The 24,002-nt window shown below is 36.7% G+C and overlaps 1 protein-coding gene across 1 annotated transcript; it reads left to right on the top strand.

Moving 5' to 3' along the window:
* The first annotated feature begins 269 nt into the window (after positions 1–269).
* Positions 270–23,757, top strand: LRIT3 (leucine rich repeat, Ig-like and transmembrane domains 3). Its single transcript, XM_077143254.1, has 4 exons — positions 270–385; positions 3,045–3,517; positions 20,776–21,081; positions 22,640–23,757. The coding sequence occupies exons 1-4, from the start codon at positions 270–272 to the stop codon at positions 23,755–23,757; spliced, it is 2,013 nt and encodes a 670-aa protein (XP_076999369.1).
* The last annotated feature ends 245 nt before the right edge of the window (positions 23,758–24,002 follow it).

Here is a 24,002-nt window from a genome sequence, read left to right as displayed (position 1 = left end):
CAAATTTAGATATGGGCAACTTTTGAAAATTTTCCAACGTGTTTAATTTTTGTTTCCCTGAGAACGTGTTACCTTCCTGCAACTGCATTCAAAGGCTGGGTTAATTGATTCCCTGGAAGATACACTTGAAGGTTAAGTAACTACAAATCTCAGCTAATCCTGCGTAATCTGCTGCTACTAAATAGATGTTTGCATTCCTTGCACACCAGTTTCTGAATGCTTAGGATTTGCTTTTTTACCTTTTGTTCAAATAGCCCCTAACAGGAGCAATGCGTCTATTTGCATGTCTGTGTGTTGTACTTAGACTTTTGGAGAGAGTGAGCTGTTCGTGTCCTTCACGGTGCTTCTGCGATGACCCTGGCAGGAAGGATGGCCCGGGATCCAGGTATGCTCCTCTTCTTGCTACTAAGTGTCCTGATTATTTCAAGAAAAAGGACTCAAGCGAAACAGACTGATTTTGAAAGTAAATTATATGATTATCAGAAATCAGATTTACTCTACATGAATTTCGACTTAATGGTGTTAATACTGCTATATTCCATTTTTTAGACTTCTTCCTTGTTTTCACTTTGAGCAGCTTAGCTCCTAAAAACCCCTCAAATTATTTGAGACTTCCAAACACATTCTATGTTACAAAAATATTTACTGTGTTCATATTCGTAAAATGACCCTTTCATGGGGCAAAAATTGAAATGTGCTTGGCCGTCTCAGAATTAGATTATAGAGAGCAGAAGAAGCTGGGCTGATCAGGAGCTGTTTGGCACAGCCAGGTCATTTGCTTTCAAATGACGCATGCCAACTGGGTTGCCCTTATGAAATAGGACAGAAGGTCACAGGAATAAAGTTAGAGAGATTCGTAATTAGAATTTTTCATTTTAAACTAAGTAGAAATTATGAAGTAAAGAAGTTTGAAAAATGCCGTTCTCTACTGTTGTACGGTGAAGGGCCTCACAGAAGATATTTAACATCTACCTGTGAAGTAAGAGTAGTTCTTTACTTTTGCACCAGAGTCCTTTAGATATGTTAAATGCAAAACAGAGCTCTTGGTAGCTAAATAAGGTAGACCTCGATTTTTTGTATGACTTGGCTTTTGTGAAGTGAGCTTCTCAAAGTGCTTATTTAAAAGAATAACTCAATTTATCTCTGACATCTTTAAACTTACAAATAATAATAATTAAAGCATATTTTAAGTAGCTTGTCTATTGATTATACAGATTTTTGTGCAATTCTTGGTTTCTTTTTGAGATACTGCGTGGCTAAAGACAAGAAGAATGTAAGTTAAAGACCTGTTTGCCCAGGTGTCTGCTGCTTAACTTGACTAGAGTCAGGGAACTTTTGAGAAAACAATCACAGAAATGTTTCCTTCTCCATAATGGCACCATTATTTGATGGATTTTATAAATATCATAGAATATCCTGCTTGGCAAGAACTTTAGAAGTAATCTAGTTTGATTCCTTTCATTTTATAAATGAAGAAACTAAATAGTACAGAGATTAAGTGACTTGACCAAGGTCAAATAGTTAAGTTGATGCAGTGACTGAATTGATAAAGAGGCTGGGTCTTTTAATTTCCAATCCAGGCTTTGTTTTTGCCTTGGCGGTACCCTGGAATGCTGACTTAATGAGTAGAAATTGCTATCATTCTGTGTAAAATGATATAGAATGCAGATTAAGAGCAAGAGTTGTCCCTAGAGAATGTGCCCGTGACTCCACAACGTCTTCTAAAGTTACAGAAAGGAGCTGCTACCCGAACATCCTAGCTTTCTACTGCTTTCTCTCCTTGTTTTATAGACTGCCTGTTAAAATTCAGTGCTTTAATGTGATGGGTTTTAATGAATGGCCATTTTTTTGGTCATTTACTACGTGTATAGTGCATTATAATTCAGATGATGCTTTGCGAAACTTTTTATTTTCATCAGTCTGTGAAGGTGAGCATATAATGGGAGATAAATAGGTCTTTTCCAGCTATCTAATTCCTAGTACTTATATATATATATTTTTTTCCCCCATGGGCAGGCACCTGATTCCTAGTACTTTAAACCTACATGGGACAAGTTTGTTTTTTCTGTTCCTGCTTCACATGTGCCAATAAACAAAATTACAATGTGACTTGCTCAAGGTCACTTAAGCTAATAAGTGGTAAAAGGAATAAACTCTAGTTTATTCCTAAACTCTAGTTTATTCCTTAGGCAGAAAGAATGCACTGGTCACATTGTTAAAATAGAGCTCAACTTTAAACATCTAGTGTGAACGCTGCTTTTTTTGTTTTTTAATATAAAGGGATTCTCTTAAAACGGATTAACTTATAACTTGAACAGGGAATTCTTTTTAAGTGGGCTATTGCCTAAAGAACTGTGTGTACTTTGGAGTTGGAGACATTTGGGCTTAAAAGGTGGCTCTGTAACCCATTAGCTGTTTGACCTTGGGCAAGTTACTTAATGTTGGTGAGTCTCAGTTATCAATAAAAATTCGGTAGATAATAGTAGCAATTAGCTGTTGAGTGCTTAGTATGTGCCAAAAGTTGTAGAATTTTACATCCTTTCAATTAATGATCACAGTAGTGTCATATTGGAAAATGACCTTAAGAGACTGATGAAGGGGGCTTTTCAAGACCACACAGGAGGTGGCAGAACTTAGATTTGAACTTATATCAGCCTGACTTAAGAGCTGGTGCTTTTACTTTTTACCCAAATTCAACGTCATAGGGTTATTGTGATGATTAAATAAAAAGATCTGATGTATGTTGCACAGGCCTGGCACACAAGAGCTCCATAAATGTTAGGTTGAACCACAAGGAATTGCTAATATTTGCCCACTTTTGACTGGCAAAAATGACCATTTCGTATGGTTAGTAGCCAATATCATCATGATAATTATGAAGACAATGCTGCAGAATTATTAAAGAGCAGGTGAGCCAGGTTGAACAGATACTTCTCAAAACCCAGCAGGCAATGAAAAATAGATATTTATTTCCAGTAAGAATTATCTTTTCAAGTAGTTCTCAGAAGGCAAATTTCTTTCCATTGTACTTGTGGTTGTACTAGGTTGGTGCTGTGTAATGACCTGGATATGAGCGAGGTCCCTATGAATATCCCTGTGGACACCGTGAAGCTTCGCATTGAGAAGACTGTCATCAGCAGGATCCCGGCTGAGGCCTTTTATTACCTGGTGGAGCTCCAGTACCTCTGGGTGACTTACAATTCTGTGGGCAGTGTTGACCCCAGCAGCTTTTACAACCTAAAGCAGTTGCATGAGTTGCGCTTGGATGGGAATTCTCTGGCTACTTTCCCTTGGGCGTCTCTGCTGGAGATGCCTCAGCTGAGGACCCTGGATTTGCACAATAACAGAATAGCCAGTGTGCCAACTGAGGCAACCAAGTACCTGAAGAACCTCACCTACCTGGACTTATCAAGCAACAGATTAACCACATTGCCACTAGATTTCCTGGAGAGTTGGTCCCACTTAAGTGCAATGTCTTCTAGAAGCCTGGACTTTTCACCAAGAAGAATTATTCTTGGTAAGCTCACAAGTCACGGGGCTTCTCATGTTCATATAATTTTCTATGCATACCTTCAGTTGTCCAACTATTATTGAATTTGGTTTCTTAATCTGTAATTGCACATTTTGTGGACTACTATCTTAAAAGTTGACCTACATCAAGTTACCTGTCTGCCTCTCTGTAAGGTGTTATGGCTTTCTGTATGTGTGTGTTTGTGTGAGTGGTGAGGGCAGCAGGTGTGTGTGTATATGTGTGTGTGGAGGGGTGGTGGTGAGGTGGAGCTGGCCTCCTAAACTAAGGTAGTAATATTGCTCTTAGAAAGCCCTGATCTAAATGATAAAAATCTTTCAACCTGTTCTACAATTTGTAAGCACCAATATTCCATACTCTGCCACAGTCAGCTTTCTGCTGTGTTCACTTTTCAGCCTTCATCAAGAGTTTCAGGAGTGGGAGGTGAGGGCGGTGTTGGCATCTTTGAGCTGGCAGTGATTTGATTAGTGAGGGACAACAGCATCCACATTTTCTTAATCTAAAAAAAAAAAAAAATGCTGTAGATATGAGTTATTTCACTGGCCCCAAAAGTGCCCTAATGAATATGGTGTCTTAGTTTAGCTGTGATTAGATTCATACATTTCAATCCTCCTTTTGTTTAGATTCATTAAACCAGAGAGAGGCCACATCTGAGCAACAGAAGAGGTTCTCCTGGGGGTGATTCTTAGGCCTAATTTTAAGTAGGCTTAGCCTATCCTTTGCAGGGTTAAGTTCCATATGAACAAATCCCAAGATTGAAGGCTTGGCCTGTTGCTTTCGTTGTCCCCACTGCTTGTGAGAATACCAGGAATTCTCCACATGGAGAAGCTGAATTTTCCCCCTTTCTCACCATTCCCCCAAGGGGACTTTGCAAATAATTTTTTATTCACTTTTCAAATCACTCTGGGATTTATTGGGACATCACTCTGGGCAAACCTACAGACTCTCATGTCCTACTCAAGGTTCCATGTACTTATGGTGTTAAATTAAACTGTCCACATAAGTTATATTAGGAAATGCTCTAGTCAAATTATAAATTTTGTACCAAATAAACATTTTTGCTTTAGTTTTATACATAAGTTAAAGTTTTAAGATATGAATTAACATCTATTTTCAACACCCGGCAATACTGATATTCCTTTGTTCTTCCTCAGGCAAAAACATTTTTTAATTTGTACATTTAGTCACCATCATTGTACACTCTAGGCATTCCTAGATTATACCATCTCAGTCTTTATCGTCTATCTTTCCTTCTGATTTCATTTGTGCCCCCAGACCTCCTCCCTCTGTCATTCTCACATTCAGTTCCATTCAGTGTACTAACATTACTGTATTAAAATTAGGTAGTCTTATGCTATCCATTTCTGAATTTTTACAATCAGTCCTGTTGCACAGTCTGTATCCCTTCAGTTTCAATTACTCAATATCTACCCTATTACTATCTCCTGGTTGTCTTTGTTCTTAGCTGAAATTCTCCAAAGTTTATTCACTAATGTTAGTTCATATCAGTGAGACCATAGTGTATTTGTCCTTTTGCTTCTGGCTAACCTCACTGAGCATAATGTTCTCAAGGTCCATCCATGTTGTTACATACTTCATAACTTTATTCTGTCTTACAGCTGCATAATATTCCATCATATGTATATACCACAGCTTGCTTAGCCACTCATCTATTGATGAACATTTTAGCTGTTTGCATCTCTTGGCAATTGTAAATAATGCTGCTATAAACATTGGTGTGCAAATGTCCTTTTGTGTCCTTGCCCACATGTCCTCTGAGTAGATACTTAGCAATGGTATTGCCAGATCATATGGCAATTCTATACTTTAGCTTCCTGAGGAACTGCCACACTGCCTTCCACAGTGGTTGTACCATTTGACATTCCCACCAACAGTGGATAAGTGTGCCTCTTTCTCCACATCCTCTCCAGCGCTTATCATTTTCTGTTTTATTGATAATGGCCATTCTGGTGGTTGTGAGATGATATCTCATTGTGATTTTGATTTGCATTTCCCTAACAGCCAGGGAAGTTGAGCATCTTTTCATGTGCCTTTTGGCCATTTGTATTTCCTCTTCTGAGAAGTGTCTGTTCATGTCTTTTGCCTATTTTGTAACTGGGCTGTCTGTCTTTTTGTTGTTGAGTTGAACAATCTCTATATATTCTGGATACTAGACCTATATCTGATATATCATTTCCAAATATTGTCTCCCATTGTGTAGGCTTTTTTTTTTTTACTTTCTTGATGAAGAACTTTGGTGCACAAAAGTATTTGATTTTGAGGAGTTCCCATTTCTTTCTTTCTTTCTTTAATGCTCGTGATTTGGGTGTAAGGTCTAGGAAACCGCCTCCTATTATAAGATTGATATTTCCCTGCATTTTCTTGTAAAAGTTTTATGGTCTTAGATCTAATGTATAGGTCTTTGATCCACTTTAAGTTAATTTTTATATGAGGTGTGAGATATGGAGCCTCTTTCATTCTTTGCATGTGGATATCCACTTTTCTAGGTACCATTTATTGGAGAGACTTTTCTGTCCCAGGTAAATTGGCTTGACTGCCTTATCAAAGATCAATTGTCCATAGATCAGAGGGTCTCTATCTGAACACTCTATTCAATTCCATTGGTCAATATATCTATCTTTATGCCAATACCATGCTGTTTTAAGTAGAATTGACATCTTAACTATATTTAGTCTTCCAATCCATGAACACAGTATGCCCTTCCATTTATTTAGGTCTTCTGTGATTTCTTTTGACAATTTCTTGTAGTTTTCTTTGTATAAGTTTTTTGTCTCTTTAGTCAAATTTATTCCTAAATATTTTATTCTTTTGGTTGCAATTGTAAATGGAATTTTTTTCTTGATTTCTCCCTCAGATTGTTCATTACTAGTGTATAGAAACACTATAGGTTTTTGAGTGTTGATCTTGTAACCTGCCACTTTGCTCTACTCATTTATTAGCTCTAGTAGTTTTGCTGTGGATTTTTCAGGGTTTTCGACATATAGCATCATATCATCTGCAAATAGTGAGAGTTTTACTTCTTCCTTTCCAATTTTGATGCCTGTATTTCTTTTTCTTGTGTAATTGCTCTGGCTAGAACTTCAAACACAATGTTGAATAACAGTGGTGATAGTAGATATCCTTGTCTTATTCCTGATCTTGGGGGAAAGTTTTCAGTTTTTCCCCATTGAGGATGATGTTAACGGTGGGTTTTTCATATATTCCCTTTATTATGTTGAGGAAGTTCCCTTCTACTCTTATCCTTTGAAGTGTGTTCAACAAGAAAGGATGTTGAATTTTGTCATATGCCTTTTCTGCATCAACCAAGATGATCATGTGGTTTTTCTGCTTTGATTTGTTGATATGGTTTATTACATTAATTTTCTTATGTTGAACCACCCATGCATAACTGGGATGAATCCTACTTGGTCATGGTGTATAATTTTTTTAATGTGCTGCTGGATTCGATTTGCAAGAATTTTGTTGAGGATTTTTGCACCTATATTCATTAGAGAGATTGGTCTGTAGTTTTCTTTTCTTGTAATATCTTTGTCTGGCTTTGGTATGAGGGTGATGTTGGCTTCGTAGAATGGGTTAGATAGCTTTCCCTCCTCTTCAATTTTTTGATGAGTTTGAGCATGATTGGTACTAATTTTTTCTTGGATGTTTGGTAGAATTCACATGTGAAGCCATCTGGTCCTGTAGTTTTCTTTTTCGGAAGCTTCTTAATGACTGATTCAATTTCTTTACTTGTGATTGGTTTGTTGAAATTGTCTATTTCTTCTTGAGTCAATGTTGGTTGTTCATGCCCTTCTAGGAAGTTGTCCATTTCATCTACATTGTCTAGTTTATTAGCATAAAGTTGTTCAAAGTATCCTGTCATTACTTCCTTTATTTCTGTGGGGTCAGTGGTTATGTCTCCACTTCCATTTCTGATTTTATTTATTTGCATCCTCTCTCTTCTTCTTTTTGTCAACCTTGCTAAGGGTCCATCAGTCTTACTGATTTTCTCCTAGAACCACCTTCTGGTTTTGTTGATTTTCTCGATTGTTTACGTGTTCTCAATTTCACTTATTTCTGCTCTAATCTTCATTATTTCTTTCCTTTTGCTTGGGGTTAATTTGCTGTTCTTTCTCTAGTTCTTCCAAGTGGACAGTTAATTCCTCGATTTTTGCTCTTTCTTCTTTTTTGATATAGGTATTTAGGGCAATAAATTTCCCTCTTAGCACTGCCTTTGCTGCATCCCATAAATTTTGATATGTTGTGCTTTCATTTTCATTTGCCTCAAGATATTTCCCAATTTCTTTTGTAATTTCTTCCTTGACCCACTGGTTGTTTATGAGTGTGTTATTGAGCCTCCATATATTTGTGAATTTTCTGGCACTTTGCCTATTATTGATTTCCAGCTTCATTCCTTTATGATCTGAGAAAGTGTTTTGTATGATTTCAATCTTTTAAAATTTACTGAGGCTTACTTTGTGACCTAACATATGTTCTATCCTTGAGAATGATCCATAAGCACTTGAGAAAAAGGTGTATCCTGCTGTTGTGGGGTGTAATGTTCTATATATGTCTAAGTCTAGCTCATTTATTGTATCATTGAAATTCTCTGTTTCTTTACTGATCCTCTGTCTAGATGTTCTGTCTATTGATGAGAGTGAGGACTTGAAGTCTCCAACTATTATGGTAGATGTGTCTATTTCTCCTTTCAGTGTTTGCCTCATGTATTTTAGAGCATTCTGGCTCAGTGCATAAATATTTATGATTGTTATGTCTTCTTGTTGAAGTGTTCCTTTTATTAGTACATAGTATCCTTCTTTGTCTCTTTTAACTGTTTTACATTTGAATTCTAGTTTGTTGTATATTAGTATAGCTACTCCTGCTCTTTTCTGATTGCTGTTTGCATGGAATATCTTTTCCCAACCTTTCACTTTTAACCTATGTTTACCCTTGGGTCTAAGATGTGTTTCCTGTAGACAGCATATAGATGGGTCCTGTTTTTTAATCCATTCTGCCAGTCTATGTCTTTTGATTGGGGAGTTTAATCCATTTAAATTTTTTAGTGTTATTACTGTAAGGGCAGTCCTTTCTTCTACCATTTTGCCTTTTGGATTTTATATGTCATATCTATTTTTTCTTCTTTTTACCTTTACTGATAGTCTTCATTTCTATACTCTTCTCCACACCTCTCTCTCCTGTCTTTTCTTATCTGTCTCTAGTGCTCCCTTTAGTATTTCTTGCAGAGCTGGTCTCTTGGTCACAAATTCTCTCAGTGAATTTTTGCCTGCAAATATTTTAATTTCCCCCTAATTACTGAAGGACAGTTTTGCTGGATATAGAATTCTTGGTTGGCAGTTTTTCTATTTAGTATCTTATAATATGTCATCTCACTGTCTTCTTGCCTCCATGGTTTCTGCTGAGAAATCTACACATGTTCTTATTGGGCGTCCCTTGTTTGTGATGGATTGCTTTTCTCTTGCTGCTTTCAAGATTCTCTCTTTCTCTTTGATATGACATTCTGATTAGTAAGTGTGTTGGAGTATGTCTATTTGGATCTATTCTATTTGTGGTTTGCTGCACTTCTTGGATCTATAATTTTAAGTCTTATGCAAGAGTTGGGAAATTTTCAGGGATAATTTCCTCCATTGGTTTTTCTCCTCCTTTTCCCTTCTCTTCTCCTTCTGGGACACACACAGCATGTGTATTTGTGTGCTTCATGTTGTCATTCAATTTCCTGAGTCCCTGCTCATATTTTTCCATTCTTTTCCCTATATTTTCTTTTGCTTGTTGGGTTTCAGATGTCCTGTCCTCCAGTTTACTAATCATATCTTCTGCCTCTTGAAATCTGATGTGCATTTCCACTGTTTTATCATCTCTTCTACTGTGCTTTTCATTCCCATAAGTTCTGTGATTTCTTTCTTCAGACTTTCTATTTCTTCTTTTTGTTCATTCCTTGCCTTCTTTATATCCTCCCTCAATTCATTGATTTGATTTTTGATAAGGTTTTCCATGTCTGTTCGAACATTCTGAATTAATTGTTTCAACTCCTGTATCTCATTTGAATTGCTGGTTTGTTCCTTTAACTCAGCCATTTCTTCAATTTTCCTAGTATGATTTGTTATTTTTGTTGGCATCTAGGCATTTGATTTCCTTAATTAGTTTATTCTGGAGATTGTTTTCACCTTTTTTTCTCTAGGGTTTTCTTGCTGGATGACTTTGTTGTTATCTGTTCTTTGACATTCAGTTCTGCTTATTCCAGTTCTCTAGCTTAGGTTTTGTTTAATAGATCAGAATTTTTCAGTTTGTGTTGTTTTGTTCTTGCCCTGCCTGTATGGTACCTTTTTTCTACCCCTTAGGAGGGTCTACTTAGTTATTATAGACCCCAGCCCAATTTTCCCAGACCAAACTGGTCTCCTCTCAGGAGGAAAGAGTCGCCTGTGTCAAATTTTCCCTGAGGGTGAGACCCTGTAGATTAAAAGGCTTTCCTATGAAGTCTCTGGACTTTGCTTTTTTACTATCCTGTCCAGTATGTGGCGCTTGTCTGCCTGCAGTTCCCACCAGCATAAGGTGATGTGGTGCCTTTAACTTCAGCGGACTCTCTCTGCTGGGGGCATGGTGGAGACAGAGGAGGGGTTGTAGGCTGGCTTTAATCCCTTGAGGGAGGGATTTCACCTGAGATGGGCCCCACCCCTCTCCTGGGGAAGGCACAGACTCCAGACCAGCTCTCAAACAAGCTAAATTCTGCCTATGCCTGGGGTAGTGGAGCCAGAGAAGCCTTGCAGCTGTATCCAAAGAGTAATCAATCCATAGAAACACAGCCCCAAAAAAGAAAAAGAAAAATCCCTTTCAGAGCAGAACCCCGTACCTTGGGTTTGCCAATCAGGAGCTTAAGTTGGTACATTGCTCTGTGTATCTCCAGGTCCTGTCTGTCCCCTCCTTTCCTGCAGGGCCCAGACCTTTTCACATCCAAAGAAACCTGTTTTTTCCTTTTTCCTTTTTTCTGTCAGCCCTGCCCCCTCTACGCCAGGGCAAAAACCAGCGACCTCTGCTTTTACTCAAGGTTCAGCTGAGCTGGGGTCCTATTTTTAGTAGTCAGAATTTGTGATTTAATTCCACAATTGGAGTTTTGTTGCACTCAGCCCCCTGCTGCTGGTAAAGTCCCTTTCCTATCCCTTCTGGGAAGTAGCCTGTGTGGGAGTGGCAACAGCTACTGCAGCTTGGGGAACTCACGATTCTGGGGGGGCTCGCAGCCGGTTCAGCTGGTCCAGACTGGGGTATGCTGTGTGTCTGGTCACTGACGTGGCCCCAGAAGTAGTTTTGTACTGTTGCTGGCTATTTATTAGTTGCTCTGGAGGACGAACTAAATCCCACACCTCGCTAAACCAACATCTTGGCTCGCTCTCTCCTCCATTTTTATCCTAATTTTATAGATGGAGAACTGAGACACAGACAAATTAAGTCACACAGTAAGTAATGGAGCTTGGGTTTGAGTCCAGGCCAACTGGTCCAGAACCCACAGTCCTCACCACTCCTCTGCAATAAAAGGTATGAAATAATACCAGGTTATTTCCCTCATATATGCATTACTTTACTGAGCTCTTTAAAATGCATACTTATTTAATTGAAAAAACCTTTAGAGAGAGGCTTTCCAATCACTTGCTTCTGGATGATTAAAACTATCAGCTTACCAAAATTGTCCTTTAATGTATCTATAAAAACATAAGCTAGTTATCTCATAAGTAAATATTTAAATTCACCATGAAATGAGATTTTTGATTCGCAAGACAGGTAAATTTCCATGGCCTACTTCTCAAGGTTAAACAAATATTTATACAGGCATACTCTGGAAAGCCTAACATTGTTTAGCTCTAAGGAAAAAACCTATAGTAAGAGAGGGCATTAAATTAGATAATGCACTACAGAAAATTTAAATTTGGGCATTGAGAACAATGACAAATTTTTAAGAATTCTATACAGTCTCTAAATATATGAATAGCAATTTACCTATGCAAATTTAGCTAAGAGAAGGATAGAAAATCTCTTTTAACTACTGTGATACTTCCTTAACACTTTACAATTGGCGATTCTTCAGAAAAGTGAATACTGAGTTGCCCTATAAGCTGACAGTACCAATATGCGGTATATACTCAGAAGAGCAGGAGCAGCGATTCAGACAGACGTTTGCACACTGATGTTCATCACCACACTATTCACAGTTGCCAAATGATAGAAACAATCCAAATGCCCATCAACAGTGGAGTGAATAAACAAAATGTGCTATATACCTGTGATGGAATATTAATATGCAGCAGTAAGATGAAATGAGGTCCTGAAGCATGTAAGAATGTAAATGAACCTTGACATAATACTGAGTGAAATAAGTCAGACACAAAAGGGTTGATACTGCATGATTCTGCTATTGTGAGTGGTAAAGGTAATTTCAGAGGTTACTGTAGAATATAGCAGACCTAGAGGTATACAAAAGCTAGAGATGGAGAAAAAGTCTACCCTAAGAGTTTGAACCTAAATGCAAAGGAATGAATAGAAATGATGGTAACTAATTAGCAGGGTTATAAGTAACATTGCCCTATTGAAAGTGAGTATGATTGAAAGGTAATATATAGTGCCATGTATCCCACTGATTAAATCTACAATTATAAAGAAGTTCTTGCCTGAACTATTTCAATGGTTCAATAATGGACAGAGAGTCAATAGTAGAGCGGTACAGGGGGAAAACTAAATGAGTGCTGTGGCTAATACGAAATCACACACTATCACAGCACTATAAGGGGCAACTCTTTGGTGGGGAGGGACAAATGATAAGGGACAGTTGGTTATGCTGTGTTTCTCGGATCGTTATCATTATGAATCAATGAAAATTGTCTAAAATTAAGAGTGTTGCTGTTTGTACAACTAAATGAGGATACTGTAAAACGTGGTTTACTTTGGACATTATCCATGATATCTAATGGACTGGAGGGAGCCAAAGGGTACAATGGCTGAGAAGCAGAATGGTGGATTGTGATACATTAGTATGATGGAATATGGTATGGTAACAAAAAGGGACAATGTGTAGATGCATGTCACAAACCAAATAAACCTTGCAGACAATGTGCTGTGCAAAATAAACCAGAAACAAAAGAACAGATATGCTAAAAAAAAAAAAGTCAAAGGGACAATATGGTAAATAATGATAAATGCATTTACCCCCATGTAATCCACACCTTCATCAAGACATAGGCTTTTTCCATTACCCCAGAATGCATCCCTGTGTCCTTCCCCAGTCCATCTCCTGCCATCCCAGGCAATCACATTTTCATCTCTACATTTCTATCACCATAGATTAGCTTTGCTTACTTAGGATTTTGTGTAAAAGGAATCACACAGGATGCGCTCTTCTGCCTTGCTTCTTTCACTCAGCATCATGTTTTTGAGGCTTATTCAGTTGCTGTGAACATGAATAGTTCCTCAGTAGTAGCTGAAAAGTATTCAGTTATATGAATGTACTAATTGCTTACCCTTTCTTCTGCTGTTGGAAAGATGGGCTATTCCAGTTTTTAGCTATTTTTAATTAAGCTGCTAATAACATTCTTGAGCAAAGTTTTTTCTTTTTGTGGCAATTGTTTTCATTTCTCTTGGATCAATTCCTGGGATTCATAGGATGGTGATATGTATAAGTTTTTAAGAAATGACCAGTTTCCCAAAGAGGTTATACCACTTTATGCTTCCACTAGCAGTGTATGAAGGTCTGGTTGCTTCATATCATCACCAACAGTTGATGTTGCAGGCTTTTTCATTTTGCTGCCGGGTGGGTAGATCAGAGAGTGGTAAATATTGTGATTTTAATTTTCATTTTCCTGGTATCCATGCTTACATGTGCTCATTGACCATTCATATAATATCTTTTTAAAGTAACTGTTTGTATTTTTCCTAATTTTTAGGGTTATTTGTCTTTTTATTATTAAATATGACTCTTTTGTCAGTTGTATGAATTATGAATATTTTCTCCAAGTCTGGGACTTGTCTATTCATTTTCTTACTGTTTTTTTTTTTTTTTTGTCTATTGCTAAACTGTTTTACTAGCCCTACAAACACAGGACTTACAAAAATTTTGATATAAACTTTGGATGAGTATATGACATATGTGTGTATAATGTATCATTTTACGGGTGTCTTTGATAAGAAAATTTAAACTTTTGCCAATGTCTGATTTATCAAATTTTTTCTTTTATAGTTAGTGCTTTCTGCATCCCATCTAAGAAATATTTGTCTACTTACATCACAGAGATATTATTTCTTTATAGTTTTAGCATTTATGTTTAATTTTTAGCTTTACAGTCTTAGCTTTTATGTTTATAACTATGAACCTTCTCAAAATTGTTTTTAAGTAAAGTTTGAGGAAAGGATTGAAGTTTGTTTATGTTTGTTCAAAACACATGTCCCGGTGTTCCAGCACCATTTGTCGAGAAGACGTTCCTTTCTATGTTAAATTGCCTTGGCACCTCACTCTTAAACACTATACACCACTCCGCATAAAGCTGAGTAAGACATGGCCTTCGCCTTCCAGGGTTTATAGTCTAGCAGAATAGCTCTTATGCAGTACTTCATGGCTTACTTTTCACAAAAAAAAATAGCTCATTTAATCTAACTGCTGCAATACCTGAAAAACATTGCCCATTGTAGAAAGGGAATAAGCATCGGTCATGTATCCCTATCCAAGAATAGTTATATAAAATACATTAATTAATTCAAATTATTTCAATTGAGGTCAGCTTGTTGCCGTGAAGGAATGCAGTGCAAGTAACAATTTAACTTCAGAATGTTCTCATACCTTTGCCCCCAGAAGGAAAACAGTAGATGAATGTGTTTGGCCCCCAGATCACTTTTACTTTTCAGGTTTTAAAAAAGTGTACTTTGGCCTTAGTTGTTACAAAGCTAGAATAAATAGATTTTTTATTTTTTGAGGAATTAAAAATATTTCCTCCTGGTTTATGTAAGTTTTAGATAAAACAAGTTGGACTAAGTTTTTAAAGAATTTTGTTTCACCTTTAACACTTTTTTTTTTTTTTTTTTGCGTGGGCAGGCACTGGGAATCAAACCTGGGTCTCTGGCATGGCAGGCGAGAATTCTGCCGCTGAGCCACCGTCACACTGCTCAACACATTTTTAAAAACAGTTTCAAAGCATGAACGAATGCTATAGTTCTTGGAGCTTTCCCTATATAGACATTTATACTGAAGACATTTTTTATTTGTAACCGCCACCCAGGGCTCTAACTGTTTTTAGATGACAGATGAGTTTTGGTAGAGGCAGCATTAGACCAAGAGGCTAAAAGATCTAGGACTTCACTAGGCCTCTGAGTCACTTCCAAAGTCAAGACAGTAATCTCTTTCTCGACTTTGGTGTGAAACTGGAAGAACATACCAGCTTCATGAGCTTAATATAAAGCATACAGCATGGTGGCTAAGAACAAGAACTTTGAGATCAGGATACTGAGGTTCAAAGCCTGACTGCATCCAATTGTGTAAACCTGGGAAAATTGCTTGACTCATCTCCTTGAGTCTTGGTTTCATTACTTTAAAATGGGGATAATAATATTATCCACCTCATTCTATTGCAAGAATTGAGTTAGACAATCCTTTATTTTAGTACTGTTAGAAACCATTTTCCATGGATTGCTCATGTTTCTACAGGGCTTGTGAGGCAGAGGCAGGCATTGACTTCCTTTTGTTCCAATTATCTTTTCAAGGATGTTTGTATGGAGAACAGCTTTGGAAGACAGAGATCTGTCTCCCCATAGAGCAAAGGGTAAGCACACTTACTCCAGTTTAATGAGAAAATGTCTCCATCCATAGTTGTTAGTAATAAACTACTCTTTATCTCTGACCAAGAGTTTTGCATCTTTTACCAGTATCTATAAAACTGTGACCGACTAACTTGCCCAGGACTGAGAGGTTTCCTGGGATGTGACATCTCAGTGCTAACAATGACAAAATCCCAGGTGAACTGGAATATTAGCCACCAATTAGTAGGGTAAAATCTCAAACCCTTTACGGTTCTTGACAACTGCAGTTGTACCACACAGGAGACTTGTGTTGTTGTGCTGTTGACTTGTGTTCTTATTATACACCCCTCTTCCCCCAAAAAAATAAAAACTGGCATTACAAGTCAAAATGTTTTGAAAGTGTATTCTGTGCATATTCATTATTAAATAATAGAATGAATTGCATATTTTAGCAGATTTAGAAATTAACCTTTAAAGTCAAATAATGAAATGACTGTGATGAGCATAGAGTTTTATATAGAGAACACTGATGAAAGTGTATAGGTATAAAATAAAAGGTCATCTATTTCAATATAAAAATTGTAATAGTTTCAGTATCATATCTCTGGCTTCTTACAGAGATATGGGTACACTTATGTTCTTTTCTGCATCTTTCGGTTGCTTTTTGTGTAACTTAAAATATTCCTTTTTATCCTCCTAGGCACTATGATATTACACCTTTGGAGTTGGGGGCATTTATTTTGCATCCTGTGCTCTTCTCTGCAATAATTCACTAGTTTTCACTCTTTCTTAAATCAGTAACTGGGATCTCTACTTGGAAATTTGATCATTCATGGGAAAGGAGTCATATACTCATTTCAGGGATATCTTGCTAATTATAGCTCGCAATTCTGAAAATACCAATTGATAACAAACTCCTGTTTCATTTTTGTAACATTTTGTAGAGGTTACTGACACATCAAGCTGACTTGAATAATTTGTTAGACTTTGTGAATCAGATTAGAAAAATTACAGAGCTACGTTTTTATAACAACACATAAATGTATTTAAGGTAAAAGAAAACTGCCGAAAGGATTTCAGTCTTTAAAACAGTGAAAGCAATACTGATTTTCTCCATTTCAATAAATAAAATCAGCTTTATTGTTTATAAAGAGTAACTGGTGACTTTTAATCTGGGTTGTAGTCAGAGTTGATGAACTGGTTTCAGGCTGCCCAAGTTCATATTTTAACTATGTTGAGGTAGAATAGACTTAGAAAAGTCACAAACTTAAAATCTTTAATGTTAAAAATAGGCATTATTCACAATGTGACTGTGTGATTGTGAAAACCTTTTCTCTGATGCTCCTTTTATCTACCTTGTCAAGAAACGAGTAGAACATATGGAATAAAAATAAATAATAGGGGGAGCAAATGTTAAAATAAATTTAGTTTGAAATGCTAGTGATAAATGAAAGTGAGGTGTAAAGGGTACGGTATGTATAATCTTTTTTTTTCTGTTATTGTTTTATTTCTTTTTCTGTTGTCTTTTTATTTCTTTTTCTGAATTGATGCAAATGTTCTAAAAAATGATGAATATGCAACTATGTGATGATACTGAGAATTACTGAATATATATGTTATATTATATGTTAATGATTAACATATAATGAGAATTATATGTTAATGTTTTTGTTTGTTCTTAATTTTTTAATTAATAAATAAATTTAAAAAAATTAAAAATAAAAACAATAGGCATTATTACAACAATTTAGATCTCAGATTATCTTTCATACCTAGACCAATAGATATGAAAAATTTACAAACTGGGCATTCCACCATTTTCTTCTGCTTTTTATCTATTGATAATGGCTTTTTAGTATTAGTTTGCTAATTAGTTTAGTATTAGTTTGCTAATACTAAAAATCCTTCTTTGGTTTCTTCTAGTGTGTGATCATTGTTTTTATTTTATAGGCTGACAACACATTGTGATTGGAGAGAGCTCTAGAGCTTAGTTAAATCCTCTCATTTTACAGATAAGAAAACAGGCTGCATCCTGCAACATCACAGATCACAAGTAATTAGTGGAAGAACCCAATGAGAATGTCATTTCCTGTTACTTTTTAATTTCTCTTCCATACCATATTTAAATCTCTTTATATATCAGATCAACTGAAATTTACAATGAGTGAATGTACAACTCTTTATCTAGAGGTGAAATGGTTTTTTAAAGGTCTTCATTATTCTTGGTTCATCTATATCGATCAGATCTCATGACTACCACCGGTTACATACTCACTTATACCTGGCTTTTAATAGAGGTACAGATTGCATTGTATTGGATCTCTTTTGTTAACAGCAAGAAAATATGGACTTGAATGTAGAGAATATGTTTTTCTTGGTGTGAAATTTGCTGCTTATTCAGAGATTGAAACTTTGATTATGTAACAAAGATTTTTCCCCCAATTTTATTGAGATATATTTACATACCAAGTAAAGCATCCAAACTATACAATCACTGGCTTATAGTATCATCACATAGTTGTACAAACATCCCCATGATCAAGTTTAGAACATTTTCATCATTCCAGAACAAACATAAGAAAAAAAATAAAACCCAAATCCTTCTATACCCCTTCATCCCCTATTGTTGACTCCTAGTATTGGTGTAGTAAATTTAACAAAAGATTTTTAGGTATTATGTTTAACAAGAATGGTTAACATTGATAGAGATTTTACCACGAAGAAGCCATTGTTTTAGATAATTTACATGAAGTATGTAATTAAAATGTTATATAATCCTGTGAAATAATCACTGTTATTGTATCTTTCTTACAGAGAGGCTGAGAGAAGTTGAGGCTTTCAATCCAGACATTAGGTCGCAGAGGCCAAACTGGGTCATTGCAATATAAAAATAAACAAGTCTGCCTGAGGCACGAGATGGGATAAGGAGCCAACACTTAGGAGAACAGAATTTAAATTCATATTAACTAGAAAACTGGTCATAGATTTACAGGACTAAGTGTTGGAGGACAAAGTTTACGGTAATTCACCCATGGAGGAAAAGCAAATCCCTGAAATAGAAGATATAAACAGTAAACTTGAACCAATTGGGCAGAAAAATATGAGCCAGTCAAGAAGTGCTATTATAATAAAAACAAGCATAAATAAAAATCTAGAATTTATGAATGAACAGCTAAATCTTCTACCATGGTGACACTTTTCAAAATTGCAATGCTATTTTTTCGTGTGTGGAGGGGAGAGACTTTTCTCGTTAATCAACTTATAATCCATTCCATTAGTAAAAATCCACAACTACAAATGTCTCTGAGATAAATCCTTTTTAACCTTGGGCTTCATGTGAGGCTGCTTTGGAACATTGCTCTTAAGATTCTTAGAGGATCTCTTGTTTATCTGGGAGGATCTATGAAGTAACCCCTTAAGATCCATAAGGTGATTTTTGCCTGATGGATGGACCTCTGAAGCCCGACCTTAGATCTTTCTGAGGTCTTAGCAAATAGTTATATAGTCCCACCCTGGATTTCATTTTTGCTCTGAAGCCTTTTTTTTAATGCAATTTTCTTAAGATATATTCACATTCCATATAATCATTCAAAATTTTGTGCATTCATCACCTTAATAAATTTTTGAACTTTTTATTCTTTCAAAAAATTAAAAATAAGAATAAAAAATAAAAAAGAACACTGAACACATCCCATAACCCATATCCCCCCTATTATTTATTTATTTATTGTCCTTATTTTCTTACTCATCTTTCCATACACAGAATAAAGGGAGTGTCAGCCACATGGTTTTCATAATCACATGGTCAGACTGTAAAATCTATATAGTTATGCAATTTTCTTCAAGAATCAAGGCAACTGGATTATAGTTCAACAGTTCAGGTATTTCCTTCTAGCTATACTAATATACTAAAAACTAAAAGGGAATATCTATATAATGTATAAGAATAAACCTCTAGAATGACTTTTTGACTCTATTTGAAATCTCTCAGCCATTGAAACTCTATTTTGTTTCATTTCTCTTTCCCCCTTTTGGTCCAGAAGCCTTTCTCACTCCCACAATGTCAGAACCAGCTCACCCTGGGAGTCATGTCCCGTATTGCCAGGGGGAGATTTATACCCCAAGAGTCATGTCCCACATAGGATGGAAGGGCAGTGAGTTTACCTGCTGAGTTAAGCTTTTTCTTTCTTTCTTTTTCTTTTTCTTTCTTTTTTTTTTTTTTTTTTTGCATGGGCAGGTACCGGGAATCGAACCCGGGTCTCCGGCATAGTAGGTGAGAATTCTGCCACATAGCCACTGTTGCACTGCCCTAAACTTTCTCTTAATTTGAGAATTTTGAAGAGGCTTAGAATGAGAAACAGCCTTTGAAGAGGCTGGAAATGGAAACAAATCACCAGCAAGTTTGTTTCCTCTATATTTAACAGTTCTTCCTTTAGTCGTTGTCTCTCCTTTACATTTTAATATAAACAACAAGAAGACATCAGGCAACACTCTGTGTGTGAATATTCTTAAGCAGATCATCCATTTCATTGAGTGTATTTTCTAATTTCCATGTTACCCTAGATGACAGTATTGCTAAACTTCCTGCCACACTATAACGAGGAATGTTTTTCCTCTATAGTAACATTTCCCCTACTTCCCTTTAAACTTTCACTGACAGCCTCCTTGAGAATTAAAAAGCTTCTACTAACAGCCTTGAAAGCTGAGGCAAATCCTGAAAGCGTGTGCAATGGAAGGCTCTCAGCAAACTGCATTCCTTAAGTTGATTCTCTCTTGAAGGTAGATCTGAGCGGTCCATGTGCACTCCCTATGGCATTCATGTCAAGCCACGTTCCAGCATGTACTCTCCATTCTAATCTTGCCTCTTGCTATTGCCTACATCTCACTCTATACTTTTGCTACACAGAACTTGTACTACCTCAGAATGTTTTCAAATCACTTGAAAAGCATGCTCCAGTCTGAGTTAGATGCCTCTTAGCACCCTATAATATTGTAAATACTTTCATAGCATCCTAGAAATCTATGACTGCATTTATGGTATTCTATGGTACTTAGAGTCAAATCTTGGCTCTGAAACTGATTAGCTATGTGGTCTTGTGCAAGTTATTTAGTCTCTCTGTGTCTCAGCTTCTTTGTCCTTAAAATGTAATAATACTGTCTTTCTTATTGGATTGCTGGGATTAAAGGAGGTACTACAGGTGTTCAGAAAAGAGTCTGGCACAGAGTAAGTGCTCAATAAATGTCAACTATTATTATTAATGGCCTAAACTAATGGGCAGGATGTGTTCAACCAGGTTGCTTGATTCTAGGGAAAAACTGATGTAGAGACAACTCCACCTCATCTCTCAAAGCACTTCTTTTCTAAGGAGATAGGATAAACAATCTACTTCCTTGAGAGGCTGCAATGAAACCTGAAAGTCATCAGAATAACCTCTATCAATTTATTCTCCCTTCTGTTTTAGGTCTGCAGGACAACCCTTGGTTCTGTGATTGTCACATTTCCAAAATAATCGAATTGTCAAAGGTTTCTGACCCTGCAGTAGTGCTCCTTGATCCGCTGATGATTTGCAGTGAACCGGAGAGCCTCACGGGAATTTTGTTTCAACGGGCTGAGTTGGAGCAGTGTCTGAAGCCATCCGTGATGGCCTCGGCCACCAAAATCACATCTGCTCCGGGCAGTAATGTCCTGCTGCGATGCGATGCCACCGGCTACCCCACCCCACAGCTCGCATGGACCAGATCGGACAGCCTGCCCGTTAATTATACAGGTATTTTCTTCTTGCAGGTCTTAAAAAACAGGAATTTATAAAAATCTGAACTCATTCTCCTACTTTTGTGTGATTGAACACTTAGCTGGTTAATTCTAGACAAATGTACAAAAATTGTTGGGCACAAACGATTTGAAAAGTACCATTTATCTGACTAGCTGCATAAATAAAACTAGACCATTTGGCTTTCTTAAATAGCAGACAATACGATCCAGTAGATGGATGATTGCAGGCAATTTGTCTTGCTCCATCATCACCATGGATAAGCCTGACTTCAAAATGTGTAACCATATAGTTTTTTCATAAGGGAATTTCATGTAAGTTTCTCATTTTGAATGATAATTTAAATAATAAAATACGTTGAAATATTATTAAACAAATAGTATAATTTTTAGAAATATTGATGATACAGATTTTTCATATCATGCTATGACCAGGTCAATGCTTTGTCTTTAGGTTCTCTGTCTTAATGAACAAGTAATTTAAACGGTGCTACTCTGATGATTAAAGGTATATATTTTAAAACTTTTCAAAATAATTAAAATGGAGATTTAAATAATGAAATCTTATGGAATAAAAAATGTTGAGGCTTAATATTCTTACAGGTGGCCCACAATTTAAAGTAGAAAGTTAAATTTTGGGCTACTGGAATTACCTCTCTATGTATTATTATTATACAAAAGCAATGGAAATCAAGCCAGAAGGGAAATCATGTTCACATTTTAGGTCTAGGAAAGTAAAATTCCAATTTTTGTAAAAACTATGCATTATTTTATGAATAAAAGAATCCATGGTTTACTATTTTACCTAAATTAAACACAAAATAAAAGATTCAGAATACAGGGGGGCGGAAAGGTACTTTAGTGATAGAATTCTCGCCTGCCATGCTGGAGACCTGGGTTTGATTCCTGGCCCATGCACTGCCCCAAAATAAGCAAACAAACAAAAATTCAACAATTGGTGCTGCAATAATGGGATACTCACATGGAAAAAGAATGAAATATGATCCCCGCCATACAGCATACCAAAAAAAAAAAGATTCAGAATACAAATTATGATTAGTCTATGCTGGAAAAAGTCTGCTATGTATTCTGGCTGTGTGGCTAGAAGAATTTTATTATAAAGAAAAAAATACCTTGAGAGATATTTAAGAAGGTGGTGTGATAAATATTTTATAGAATTACAGTAATTTAAAATTGAAGGAGAACTTTGAGGTCACTTTGTCTAATCTCCTTATGTTACAAATGAAGAAACAGAGTTCCAAGCACATACTACTTAGTGGACAAAAATTAATAAACTCCAAGTCTCCTGATTCTCAGTCCCATGTCTTTTTCAAAAAATCTTCATTCTCCATACAGATCACATGGCACCAGGCGTATCCTAGATCTTGACATAAACAATTATCACCATCCGTCAGAGACTGGCAGAAGGTCATTTCCCTCTTGGCTTGACTGCAGGGAAGCATGTCGGACCAGACTGTTGTTGCCATCTCAGTTGGCACGGTTGCTGGAGTTTTTCCTTTTTTTCTCTCTTAGATTATACATTTGTTTTCTTCTAGTAATTCAGGAATCTCCAGGCGAAGGAGTCAGATGGTCCATAATAAGCTTGACAGGCATTTCTTACAAGGATGCTGGGGATTACAAATGCAAGGCCAAAAATTTGGCTGGGATGTCAGAAGTTGTGGTTACTGTGACAGTGGTTGGTGCCATCACGACCACCATATTGTCAGACACATCTAGAAGGAGAGCTGGAGAAGATCACCCTGAGCAAGACGGCAAGCCAGAATACGGAGGGTCTACATCCGTACCCTCATCACTGTCATCTCCCTGGTCTTCTTCCTCCGCTTCATCCACGTCTCTTTCTACTTTTACTTCGCCTCCTTCTTCCACTGTTTCCTTCTCCTTATCTCCATCTTCCTCCATTGTTTCATCCACTACAACCTTAAGTACTCAAATTTCAGCGCGCACCATGTTGTCTAGTAGGCAGTCACTCCGGCTTCGTCCAGATGGGAGAAGAAATTTAAAGATGGAAATAGGTGAAAGTAAGCTTCTCCAAGCTAGTGCAAGTAAGAAAGAAGAGTTGGCACTATTGGATCAAGCAGCACCCATGGAGAAAAATACCACAATAGAAAATCTCAGGATAGTCCGCCAGACCAAAGGGAGTGTGACTTTGACATGGGACGTCGTGAACACCACACATAACTCTGTGTTGACTGTGCTGTATTCCAAGTATGGTGAGAAGGACCTCCTCCTGCTGAATGCAGATTCTAGCAAGAACCAAGTAACCATAGATGGTTTGGAGCCAGACAGGCAATATAAGGCATGTGTATGCCCAAAAGGCATGCTTCCTCAGAAAAGCCAATGTATCACCTTTTCTACTGACAGAGTTGAAGAAGGTGATTTTCAAGAGTCTTTCCTTATTGTGGTGAGCAGTACTGCCTGTGTTGTTGTCTTGCCATTGATTTGTTTCCTGTTGTACAAAGTTTTCAAACTGCGATGTAAGTCACAATCTTTCTGGGAAGATGATCTGGCAAAAGAGTCTTATATCCAATTTGAGACCTTCTCTCCCAGATCACAGAGTATAGGAGAACTCTGGACACGAAGGCAGAGAGATGATGCAGAAAAATTGCTGCTTTGTTCAAAATCAAGTGCAGAATCTCAAATGACTTTAATGTGAGTGTTCTAGATCAGAGTAGTATTGCTATGGTTTTTTCATCTTAGGCACGTGTGAACTACAAAATTAAGGCTTTAAGTTAAAGCTAATTCTCTCTTTGGAAGGTTGCATTTCGCTTATAAGATGGAGATATGGATTTTTACATCTTCTATGGAAATAATCAATGGAGTACTTTTAAGTGGGTTTTGAAAATAATAGCATGAGACTTATGAACTGAAAAGACAAAATAAACTTGAATTTTGTTGTGT

The sequence above is a fragment of the Tamandua tetradactyla genome, chromosome 24, assembly GCF_023851605.1.
Source record: "Tamandua tetradactyla isolate mTamTet1 chromosome 24, mTamTet1.pri, whole genome shotgun sequence".
NCBI lineage: Eukaryota > Metazoa > Chordata > Mammalia > Pilosa > Myrmecophagidae > Tamandua > Tamandua tetradactyla.
Note: the sequence above shows the minus strand (reverse complement) of the source record. Positions and strands in the feature narration are given on the sequence as shown.

Bases quoted from the DNA above. Each gene is read 5' to 3' on its own strand.
- LRIT3 (XM_077143254.1), top strand. From the start codon at position 270: ATGCGTCTATTTGCATGTCTGTGTGTTGTACTTAGACTTTTGGAGAGA. The intron at 386-3,044 runs GTATGCTCCTCT...TGGTTGTACTAG, and splicing joins AAGGATGGCCCGGGATCCAG to GTTGGTGCTGTGTAATGACC. The intron at 21,082-22,639 runs GTATTTTCTTCT...GTTTTCTTCTAG, and splicing joins CCTGCCCGTTAATTATACAG to TAATTCAGGAATCTCCAGGC.